General features: G+C 38.6%; 1 protein-coding gene across 1 annotated transcript in view; it reads right to left on the bottom strand.

Annotated features, from left to right (window-relative positions):
- The window catches only part of nup210 (nucleoporin 210), a 126,988-nt gene that overhangs the window by 14,559 nt on the left and 99,852 nt on the right, over window positions 1-12,577 (bottom strand). Inside the window, exons 28-30 of the mRNA XM_067370411.1 lie at window positions 5,631-5,789; window positions 5,463-5,554; window positions 243-417 (exon numbers count right to left, since the gene is read on the bottom strand). Coding sequence (XP_067226512.1) covers window positions 243-417; window positions 5,463-5,554; window positions 5,631-5,789 — 426 coding nt within the window. The remainder of the gene's footprint in view (window positions 1-242; window positions 418-5,462; window positions 5,555-5,630; window positions 5,790-12,577) is intronic.

Below are 12,577 nucleotides of genomic sequence, written 5' to 3'. Positions count from 1 at the left end.
ACAAAATATAAATATGTTTGATAATGTACAGTCAGCCAGTCATTAGTCACTAAAAATGAATCACGTGACGTTTAATAAGCAATATTATTTATCTGCAATTCAAGTTACTTATCCTCTATTTGTTCTTCATTAAGTAAATTTATTAGGTTCTGTAAAATGAACTTACAATTTGCTAAAAAGATCTTCTGTTTGAAGGCTGTATTGTACTTGCATAGCATCCTATCTTTATATGTTGGTGTTACCTTCACAGCGATGATGATGGTTTGATTGACACCAAATGTTTCCTGTGAGCTAATCTGTAGGGATGCTGTTCCTGTCAGAGATCCAGATGTCAGATGACCTTTATCATCCACTTGAATGAGAGCAGCGCTGTCTGGACAATCCAGCACATGGTATGACAGGGACCCCTGCCCATCTCTACAGGAAATAACACATACTATATGGTTAATAATGCATGTTGCTCGGTGGCATGCAAAGAAATACAAAAAAAAAAAAAAAACTAATTTATTTATAATATATATATATATATATATATATATATATAAATATATAAAAAAGAAGAGCTCTTTTCCAAAACGCTATAAATCCATTTTAATAGTTTTCATGAAAATTACATTTTCACATAGACCTACACATTTTGTTAATATTCAATTTATCCTGTTAAAATGGTCAATTGGCTCAGTCTGAACATGTTAAACAATGATTGTTAAATGAAAAAAAAATTTTGTTGATTATAAATTCAAAGTTTTTTTTTTTTGTTTCAAAACGCTACAAATCCATCCTTTAAGCCTTTTTATATAAAAACAAATATAATCTCAGTATTGAAAGGGTGACTATGTTTTAAACAGTTTACTGAACTGTTTGATTGCCTGATACAATGTCACACACTTGCGCACACGCACACACATACACGAGGCGAGGCGAGGCGAGGCACCCTTATATTCAAACAAACCTATCTCGGGAACCAAACCGAGTTGGCGCTCCGGACTCCGGCCCCCAGGTGTAGGTCTCACTGGCTCATCCAGGCCATCAAAAGTGTTAATAGAGTTTAAAGCACTCATTTTGAAGACTGAGCAAAAACAAACTCCCTCGCTTCAAAGAACCTTTCCTGGGCTGACCACTGAGCTTCCCTGTTGCTCAGTGGTTAGAGCATGGCACTAGCAATGCCTAGGTCATGGGTTTGATCCCAGGGATTGCACATACTCAAATATAAATGTAACCGCCATGTTAGATTGCATCGAACGCTCGCCGATTGGTCGAGAAGACATATTGCATTTATGGCTAAAAACAGGTTCGGCGCTTATAGCGGTTTGGAAAGAAACTTTGCACATACTCAAATATAAATGTATATATATATATATATATATATATATAAATGTATATATATATATATATATCTGTATTGCAGTGTATTGCAGCGTATAACTGTATTGAGTCTAAGAGAGAAAGAAAGGTGATGATAAAATATGAATATTGCACAGGCCCGTCTTACCAACTTAACTTATTAGAATGCAGTTCACATATGATAGCATGTTTGGGTCTCTCTCAACCACCATTTCAATTGTGTTTTAAAAGTAAGAAAAGTTGTACATTCTGTAATGACTGAGACAAATAAGACAATTATTTGTTAGTTCACCAATAGCTTTAAGTTCACTCTGGGATTTAACTGTCCCCATCCACGAGACGTTTATTGCACTGAGGAATGTGCTGCCACATTGACACAGGGAATCTGCATCTTCCCTGCATTTTCCACACAGAACAAAGATTTTACTGCATTAATTCTATAAATAAACAGGCATATTCCCATGAAATGGTATCTATTATTACTGTGTTGTATTGCAGTCATTGTATTTACATGTTTTATGATTTTTAAGTTATATGACATTTAAGGTAACTTCAGTCATGCCATGTTTAGTGTCTATACGTTCGTAGCGGGAAGATTTAAATGCTTGTGTATGCGGTATGTCCATACCTGTGCAACACATCAGTATTACAAGAATCTTTAATAGTTCTTATTCAAGAACTCAGCTTGTTAATCTTTCTGGGTTGTAAAAGCCCTGACAGGAGGGGTGTTGCCACCCGGAATTACAACATCTTCATTGGTCCGTTCAACAACTGAGAGGTGTGACTTTGACCAGAGGTTAAAAACCAGCGAACAGTGCCACTCCCTCTCTTTTTCCTTGCCTCTTGGACAACTGAACAGAACCCTCTTGGCCCAAGGCCTGGTAGGCCTGCTGGCCTCTGCCTATAAACCAGCCATGTGCTCAACATCCAACACAGAAAGACTGGCAACAACTTCAGACGAAATCCTCAAGATCTCTCCTCAACCTGCCGATCTGACGCTCCTCAGCCTAAAGGCATCTTGCAAGTATCGTACATTTTTTATAAAGATTGTGCACAATACATGTTTGGTTCTGACTCCATCTGCTAATGAATTGCCTCTTAAGAGATATAGACCCCGAACCTATGCTCTAAGTAGCATGGTGCGATAAGAATGTTATTTTTCCATAACCTGGAAATGAACATTTCTTAGAATTGTTAAACAATCAACACTAAGTGTTCCCTGGACAACAGGTTAATTGATTGTAATATTAAGATTAATGTAGCCATATCCAGTAAATCTGATTAACAGATTTATATATTCATAATTAATAAATCATATTGAGTTATTAAAAATTATTAATATTTACCCTTTGAGTTAATTCGCTACAATTCCCTTACTGAAAGTGGGATATTCTTCCAGAACCTTGAGCCCTGAACTGACAAAACGTTTTGAGAAAAGGATGTACGTCTATATGGCGGCTCACAGTCACCTCTAACTGTGGCTCGCATTACTTGTAAACCAGAGCCACTAAGCGATTTCTGTTTGATAAACTCATTCAATGGGGGAGCCGCCAAATTGTGAATAACTGTATAGAGCAGGCAAGCAGATTTATATGTTTTAAAATTTGAGAAACAAACTATATTTATCAAGAATGTTACAGTGGTGGTGAGAAAAAGGCTTCTTATCTTCTTTCAATGCCCTTTTGTAGCATGATTCAACAGATCTAATAACAGAAGAACCAGCGTATGACCAGCTGGTAATACAGTACTCAATATGAGACAGAACCATTGAGTGTAAGAAAGTGATTGCTGCTCTGTCTGTCAAAGATGCTCTAATATGTTTAAAATTCATTATATTAAAATTTGTTATTTTTATAATGTTTTGAGCATGCTTTTGGAAGGACAGTTTTGAATCTAAATAGACCAAGATATTTAAATACTTCAACATTTTGTAGTTCTTGTCCTCCCAGGTAGACCCTTGCTCTAGCTAATGGTGTTGTTGGTCTTTTTATCATTCAAGCAAAGACAAGAATCAATTAACCAGTTCTGTAGATCATCTAAAGCTTTTGAGAGTCGTTGGGCTGCTTCACATGGATTTTTTGCATATGTAAAAATTACTGTATCATCAGCGTACATAATAGTGTCTACATTTTTACATACATTAGGTAATTCATTGACATAGAGTGAGAACAGTAGTGGGCCCGGAATTGACCCTTGGTGGACACCTACTGAATAATCAAGGTATGGCGACTTACTATCACATACCTGCACACACTGCTTTCGATCTGTTAAGTAAGACTGTATCTACTTAATTGTGTGATCAGTAAAGTTAAATGCAGAAAGTCTGGTAAGAAGTTTAAGGTGGTTCACTGTATCAAATGCCTGTTTAATATCTATGAAAACAGCAGCAACACAACTATTTCTATCCAGATAAAATTTAACCTTTTCAACAAGGCAGCAAGTGAACATTTTGTCCTCAAAGTTGATGTGCTAGAAGCAGACAAGTGTAAGGATTTGAGCGAGTTTGACAAGGGCCAAATTGTGATGGCTAAATGACTGAGTCAGAGCATCTCCAAAACTGCAGCTCTTGTGGGGTGTTCCCGGTCTGCAGTGGTCAGTATTTATCAAAAGTGTTACAAGGAAGAAACAGTGGTGAACCGGCGACAGGATCATGGGCTGCCAAGGGGTCATTGATGCACATGGGGAGCGAAGGATGGCCCGTGTGTTCTGATCCAACAGACAAGCTGCTGTAGCTCAAATTGCTCAAGAAGTTAATGCTGGTTCTGATAGAAAGGTGTCAGAATACATAGTGCATCACAGTTTGTTGCGCAAGCTGACCCCTGTCCACCGCTGAAAGTGAGCATCAGAACTGGACCACGGAGTAATGGAAGAAGGTGGCCTGGTCTGATGAATCACGTTTTCTTTTACATCACGTGAATGGCCGGGTGTGTGTGCCTCGCTTACTTGGGGAACACATGGCACCAGGATGCACTATGGGAAGAAGGTAAGGTAGCGGAGGCAGTGTGATGCTTTGGGCAATGTTCTGCTAGGAAACCTTGGGTCCTGCCATTTATGCAGATGTTACTTTGACACGTACCACCTACCTAAGCATTGTTGAAGACCATGTACACCCTTTCATGGAAACGGTATTCCCTGGTAGTTGTGGCCTCTTTCAGCAGGATAATGCACCCTGCCACAAAGCAAAAATGGTTCAGGAATGGTTTGAGGAGCACAACGAGTTTGAGGTGTTGACTTGGCCTCCAAATTCCCCAGATCTCAATCCAATCGAGCATCTGTGGGATGTGCTGAACAAACAAGTCAGATCCATGGAGGCCCCACCTCGCAATTACAGGACTTAAAGGATCTGCTGCTAACATCTTGGTGCCAGATACCACAGCACACCTTCATGGGTCTAGTGGAGTCCATGCCTCGATGGGTCTGGGCTGTTTTGGCAACAAAAGGAGGACCAACACAATATTAGGAAGGTGGTCATAATGTTATGCCTGATCGGTGTATACAGTATAATAATACAAACTGATCCAATTTTGTCTAAAAGTTACTCAATATTATTTAATGTATCTGGAATACTCAAATCTATTTAATTCTAATTAATATATTTAATTCTAATATTTAGGTAAAATATTTCTAAATAATGACTGTTGTCCAGGGAAACACTGTATAATTGACTTTTTTTTATTTTTTATAAATGAAAGCTCTAGCGTAAGTTCTGCCAGGAAGACTCAATGTTACGTCAAAAAATTATTTTAGAGCTAACCAATCATTATCTTGCACTTGGAGTATTTAAGATTGCTGACACATGTTTGAGCCGCAGATGCTGACGAAAACCTTCACCTCCATCCTCCCCACCACCACCAGGATGGTCCCTGTCCATACCTCCCGGAGGTAACACTGCAAATCCATAATGAACTGAATTAAACTGGCCTGTATTGTATTTCACACTAGGTTTTTACTGGCATGCTGGTCATAACTAGAGTCATAACAAAACAACTTTACTGTATTTTGTTTTTGTAGAGCAGTGCAGCTCACATTCATGACAAAACATCAGATGTGTGATGTTATCCAGTCCAGGCACAGCCCATGTCAGCTGTGGCTGTTTGTGTTCATCTGAACTGAAGTACCTGTTAGTTTGGAGCTTCAGCAGGGAGTTTGGGGACATCAGTATCTCCTCCGCTTGAACTTCTGGGTTCAACAGCTGCAGTTTCTCATAGACCTGAAAATCAAAGTATGGTAGAGTCAATCTTTGCTCTCTGTTTAGCAAATGAATGACAGAATGAGTTTCAGTCTACCTGAATCTGTATCTCATCATGGAGTTCAAGGGCATTGTCATCCAGATGTCCAGCCAGAGGAACACTGGCCTTCATAACCACCCTCAATCCAGTGCGGCCTTTACTCCTGCCAAACACACTCATGGCAAAGTTGTGCTCAGCACTGAGCTTTACAGATGCCTGCAGGAGAGATCACACAAACACTGCTTAAACTGAAGCACAAATTCTGCCAGACACTGGGGTGAAGGTTGACCACAGAAATGAGTAAATGCAAACTAAGACCTGCCACTTATTCCAGGTAATGCGTGATGTGTTTCATTGAACTTCATGTGTTTCTTTGTTCTTCAAAGAACTCGCCTTTATTGTTGCAACAATTACAAATGTTTGTATAATTTTCACATTTTTAATTATTATTATTTTTTTTATATTGGTACCTTTAAGTACATTTAATTATAAATGTTCCTTTCGTGTTTATTTATTTTTTTAAAAATGTCTAGATTATTCATTTTTTTAACTAGTGTTGATTTTGTAGTAAACAATTTGTATGTACATTGTAAGAACTATCCAGATTATGTCTTTCCTTTCCTTTTTTTTCACTCTTTTAAATGTATCGAGAGCAAATGCAAAAACTGAGATGTATAATAAATATCTTCAATACTTAGATACCAAATCAAAACCAAAGTAAAGATACTGAGTTAACAGCCCTAACTCTGATGAAGTTAGGCCGTGTCCCCACCAAAGCATTTTTTTTTTCCAGCGGCTAGCGTACTTTTCCAATTGTTTTCAATGTGAGCACCACATTTTTTTTTAAAGGCCAGGGCGTAATGAGGCGCTGAGCGTATTTTTCACGCTCAATCACCGAGCGCTCAACGTTTTTTACCGGTTTCCTTGAGTTGAAGAATGTTCAACTTTGAGCAAAATGCTTCATTCATCACTAGCTATTTCCATCCAAAGTTGAGAATTTAACTTATGCTTAAAATTGCAATATCGCATAAAACATTTGCGAATAAAGCATTTCCATCCAGTGAGCCAAAGAGAACAAAATCATCACTTCCTGATAAACTGGTGCTAAATATCACTAAGAAACGTAGGAGAAGCCACTGTATATAATAATTTTAGTATATAATAAATTATTTGTGTCTCAGAGCATGCAGACGAAACGCAATAAACCTACTTTCTTTTAAACTTGCTTTCAGAGGCGGATGCTGCCGTTTGGGAACGCAGTCATGTTCAAGACAGTTCTGGGAGGAATAATACTGAACCACATTGAGGACAGAATTCTGAATGACCAAAACAGCATTTCAGATGCTTTGCAACATGATTTTTCCACTTGTTAGTACAATTATGCCAACTCATTGTGAAAAGTCGCATGTTTTCTTATCAGATAGAAAATTTATCAGACTCAAACTGAGCGCACAAGTTTTTTATGCTCATTTTTAGAATGCGCATCTTGGCGTTTCCATCCAGCAGTTTTTGATGTGATATCCCAAAATGCGCATAAAAATAAGTGGATGGAAACATAGCTACTGTCACATTTTAGCCAGCAGTCCAATCAGAGTGGAGAAGGGGTGGGACAAATACAACACCGGCCAATTGTTACAACATTCTTCAAGCAGAGAACGGAACAAAATGGATGAGAAATTAATATTGCTGTTCTCCGAACATACATAGCAAGTACTCTACATTGTGTTGACATTTTTAGTCTGAAACAAATTATCTGCGAAATCGGTTACAAGTAACAGTGCTGCGGATATTCCGTATCATAGCAACAAAGCGTCTCAATAGAAAAAAGCAAAAAAAAAAAGCTGTGCTGCCGAAACGCTTTCAAGTGCTCACAGCTAGGCGTTTTCAGCTGGCTAAAAACGCTCTGGTGGACGCCCTAAAGTGCCCCTATTATGCCATTTTAAATGTTCCTAATTTTGTTTTGGGGGTCAAAACACACTTTCACTTTTTCATATTATACATTACACATCACCACATTTTTCAATGACTCTCAAGTAACTCACCCGAAGATTCAGTCTCTATAACCCCTCCTTTTCCACGAGCTTCTCTGCTCTGATTGGTCAGACAGCCCAGTCTGTTGTGATTGGTCTACCGCTTACAGCGCATGTGGAAATTAAACGCCTGTTACCATAACTGAACTTCAGCTCCGGAGGCTTCCTAAAGCTCAGCGATTAGTAACTAATGGCATCGATTTTACTATATCAATCCAAGCTCGAGTCTGATGATGAAACATTGTAAGGGCTACTTATTCAACCCAAGCCTCCATCAAAAGGACGACTTCAGCAGGACGTTTCTCAGTGATACTCTACTCAGTTTGACATAAATATGTTGCAACTGTAATTCCTCTACATCAGCATTAACAAGTGTATGTCTATCAATAAACTGATGTGTATAAATCATTGCGGTGCACATGTGGGAAGTGTATTATTAACAGTATCAAAAACAGAGCATATGTTAGCCAAGCACTAATGTGAATGACTGATGTAACAAAGTTTGTAAATTAAATCTTTCTCCATCCTTTATCATTACTCAAATTAATCAGAACAGACCGACACCGTTAAATGGGAACCTATTATGCAAAATTCACTTTTGCATGGTGTTTGGACATAAATGTGTGTTGGCAGTGTGTGTACACAACCACCCTATAATGATAAAAATCCAACCACTCCTTTTTTTTAATCCACATAAATCAAATGCAGTCTCTCAGAACAAGCCATTTGCAGGTTCCTGGCAATGTCACGTCACATTAGCCAAAGGCCCTGCTCACAAATGTTGACAGACACTGCCGTTTTAACATAGAACCGTGTGTAAGTTCACAGCAAGTTGTACACAGTCCGCCATTGCTGCACTGACGAGAATGTCTCTCAAGTGTTTTAGGTGTTCTAGATGGATTAATCCACATAGCTCTCTCAATTTACTCCCAAAATCTGAGCCGCAGAAGACAAGGTGGATTCATTTTGTTTTCGAAGAAAATGCTCCCTCAACTCTACCAAAATTCATTTATGTCTGCGCGAATCATTTCACACTGGATTGCTTTGTGAATGAATGTCAATACAAAACAAAACAGATGTTGTGCTAAAAATTTGTTACTCAAGGACAGATCAGTACAAACTGTTTGTGATCCAGCTTACAGTCTCCAGAGTGATACTGGATATGGCAGTAATGAAGGTAAGAGCACTTTATTACGGTTCATCTGAGTTGATTTATAGATATAAAGTTTACCAGTTTATTAAGCACCACCCGAAAAGGCATAAGGCCTTTATATATTTGTTTACTGTTAGTTGTAACTAGGGGTGTGACGAGATCTAGGGGTGTGACGAGATCTCGCGAGACAAATATGTGACGAGATTTCTCGTCGAGGCGAAAAGTAGTCTCGTGATGTTGTTGCCATGACAGAGTGTTAGGATGATTAGGAAAGAATATGCCACCGCTTTGTTTACATTATGCCTCCACTGTCATTTTACTTTTTATTTAAATAAAAAACATTTAATTCAGTTGGGTAACCGTAATGGCCGCGGCCATCTTAGCTGCGCGTCACCGCACGTCACTCCCGGATAACTGAAAATGGGCAAAGAGGCGGGGAGGTGGTTTGAGCTGATGTGATTGGTTGCTGAAACCACGCCCGCCTAGCTCGACATGACCACGTTAGCAAGCAAAGGAGCTATCTATCTAGATACTATCTAAATTATTAATAAAGATAAGTTTTAACATCAGAAAGTTCTCAAGGTTTACTGTCAATTTACAGTGTTTTTTTAAGATACAGATGCTCCAACACCAGTAATTTGTGTTGGGTGTGCAAATAACAACATGGAACATCAAATGGGACTTCATACCTTTATAATGAAATAGAGATCGCGAGATGAATCCAATCTGTGGCACTTGGGTAAAATATAAATGTCCATTGCAAAACAAAAAAAAACATTTCACATTTCTTCTGAATGATCTGCTCTCTGTCATCGTTCTTCAAGAAAGGATGCAATATGAGCAGTGATCGTATCTAACAAACAAATGAGCCTGTGTAAAAAATATATTTTTTTCAAAATAGTGCAGCAGTTTTAGTTATAATATCCAAGCAGTGCTGTCAGAGTTGTATATCCTCCTGGTATTGACATTGTAGTAAATCTCGCAATCAAAACTTTCAGCCAATGCCACGATCCAACAACGTGTGTTCTGTGTCTCTTCCCCATGCAAGCACACAGACACACATCAGTCTCAAATATTATGCAGCAAGCCATATTTTATAATTGTATAAAATAATCGAGAAAAAAAAGCACAAAAACGGCTGAGATGCCAAATTCAGCGGCAGCTGAGGTAACATGACGGCTCACAGACAGCAGCGCAATCTACCTGTCACTCAAGTGACCACGCCCTTAATTATGCAGAACTTTAAGGCTTAATTTAATTTAAACGGATAAGTTATAAAAAAAATTCACCCCCCTCAGAGTTGTCATGAAGGGCAAAAATAGCAGTATAGACCAAAACCACAATTTGAACCAACTTGTAAACATGTTTTTTTCTGCTATAAACTTGGCCAATTTAACATGGGACTCTATGAGATTCTGCTCTCTTTTGGAGCCTGTCCCTAGCGGCCAGTCGATGAATCGCAGTTTAAGTTACTTCCGTATTGGCTTCACGAGAGAAAGGGGGAGGTTGTCGCTTGATTCAAATGCGATGTCAATACCCCGCATTTTGAATGCAAATATCTCTCAATTTGAAAGTTATCTTAGGCTGGGCAGCGTAGTTGTAACCATCTCTTAGCTCTGTATTAGAGAAAAATTTGGTCTTATTTGCACTTTGGTTGCACTTATTGTAAAGTGTTACCATAAAAAATGAATAACAGTTTTCTCTTAATCTTATTAAGCACAAACAGTAAGGTTTCATTTGTTAACATTAGTTAATGCACTGAACTATCATGAACAAACAATGAATGACTATTAACTAACATAAAGATTAATAAATACTGTAGCAAATTTATTGCTCATTGTTAGTTGATGTTGGTTAATTAATGTTAATAAATGAGACCTTATTGTAAAGTGTTAATATTTTTATTTATACCGTTTTTATTTCTATGATCAGTTTGTGGAAAGGAGTTCAGTTAGGAGGTCAAAAGTTGTAGAATCTCATAAATCATGTACAGTAATGTCTGAAGAGATTGAAATCATACAGAAGAGAAGCCAGTCAGTTGAGTTTGTGGTAAAACCTTTTACAGTACTTGAGTATTGTTGTCTTTTACTGCATATGATAATTCATACTCAGAAAGTAGAACTGAAATGACATTCATTACAAGATGATTAGTTAAAACATTTTAAAGACACCTGCAGAATATTTTTTCTAGTCATGTATTTCGCCATTGAGGATTTCTTAAAAATAGTGTGTAAAAATCTTGTCTTGTGAACTCGATCAAGTCTTGTCTCGTCTCGTGAGATACCCGTCTCGTCACACACCTAGTTGTAACAGGTGTTTCTGTGTACTTCGCTATGTATGTTGTTGATAATGCAAGGGAGAGAGAGAGAGAGAGAGAGAGAGAGAGAGAGAGAGAGAGAGAGAGAGAGAGAGAGAGAGAGAGAGAGAGAGAGAGAGAGAGAGAGAGAGAGAGTTTATGGATAATATTTTAATGCACACTTGCACTGTGTTTTATTAAGCTCTTACAGTGATTTTCAGATAATTTCTGAAAACAGATGCTTCATATTTTGTGTGAAGTACAATAAACGTTATAAAACTCATCGGTAAACAGGCTTGTACTAATATAGTGGATGAAAAACAAGACGACAATATAAGTTATTAAACTAAACTATACCTGTTCTATCTCCATGCAGCATATACAGTATTTGCAGTTTCTGACAATATAGAGCTCATTCATATATGCAAAGCATATATTTGCAGTTTCTGACAATATAGAGCTCATTCTCTGACTCCTGACACCGGAGAATGAGCGGTCCCACTTTATATTAAGTGGCCTTAACTACTATGTACTTACATCAACAACTAAATACAATGTACTTATTGGGTTCATATTGAATTGCAAAACACTTTTGCTGCTATTGAGGTGGGATACGGGTAAGGTTAGGGAAAGCTTTGGTGGTATGGGTAGGTTTAAGGGTAGGGGTAAGGTGTAAGGGATGGGTCAACAGTGTAATTATATATGTAATTACATGCAAGTGTTTTTAAAATATAAGTACAATGTTAAAACATGTATGTACACAATAACTGTCTGTTTGCATTTTGATCATGTTGAGAACCGTTCATCTAATCGACTTCACACGTGGCTGATGTGTTGCTGCGGACCCTGGGGAGTGCCATATTTGGTGCAATATGGACACGTTGTCACAGATCCCTTGTTTCCCTGGACTCCATATCCCATGATCCTCCTGTTCTCCACACCTGCACTCACTTCCCTCGTCATCTCCCCATCATCACGGATCACCTGCACCTGGACTCTATTATCTGCACTCCCTTTATAATGCACTCACTCCCTGCACTCCTTGTCCGTTCTCTGTTTTGTTAAGATGTATGTTTGGTGATCTCTGCTTTCTGTTTAATAAATGTATTGTTCGTATTGTGGAAATCCGTATCAGCCTCATCTCTACCTGCATATGTAACAGAAGAACGGACCCAAAAACGTTGGATTTTCACAAACTGGAATATGGAGACTTCCACCAGCTCCCTGGCTCCTGCTCCTCCAAGGCCTCTCTCCCATCTGGCAGCCGGCGATCGCCTCATCGGGCTCCTGCAGGTGGGTCGTTCGCTGGAGAGGTATGTGGAGGAGTTCGTTGAGCTTGCTTTTTTGACTAACTGGCCCGACGCTCAGTTGATCGCCCTGTTTCTGGATGGACTGGACGACAACACTATCCGTTTTGATGAACCTGTTTTTCGTTTCTCCTTAAGCGAAACCATCAATTTAATTTTGTGGTTAAATGGCTCCAAATTCTTCGTGGACACGGTTCATGATCAGTGTATGTCTCCAG

This window comes from Chanodichthys erythropterus, chromosome 20 (assembly GCF_024489055.1).
Source record: "Chanodichthys erythropterus isolate Z2021 chromosome 20, ASM2448905v1, whole genome shotgun sequence".
NCBI classification, from domain to species: domain Eukaryota; kingdom Metazoa; phylum Chordata; class Actinopteri; order Cypriniformes; family Xenocyprididae; genus Chanodichthys; species Chanodichthys erythropterus.
The sequence above is the reverse complement of the archived record's forward strand: the minus strand, read 5'-3'. Positions and strand labels throughout refer to the sequence as shown.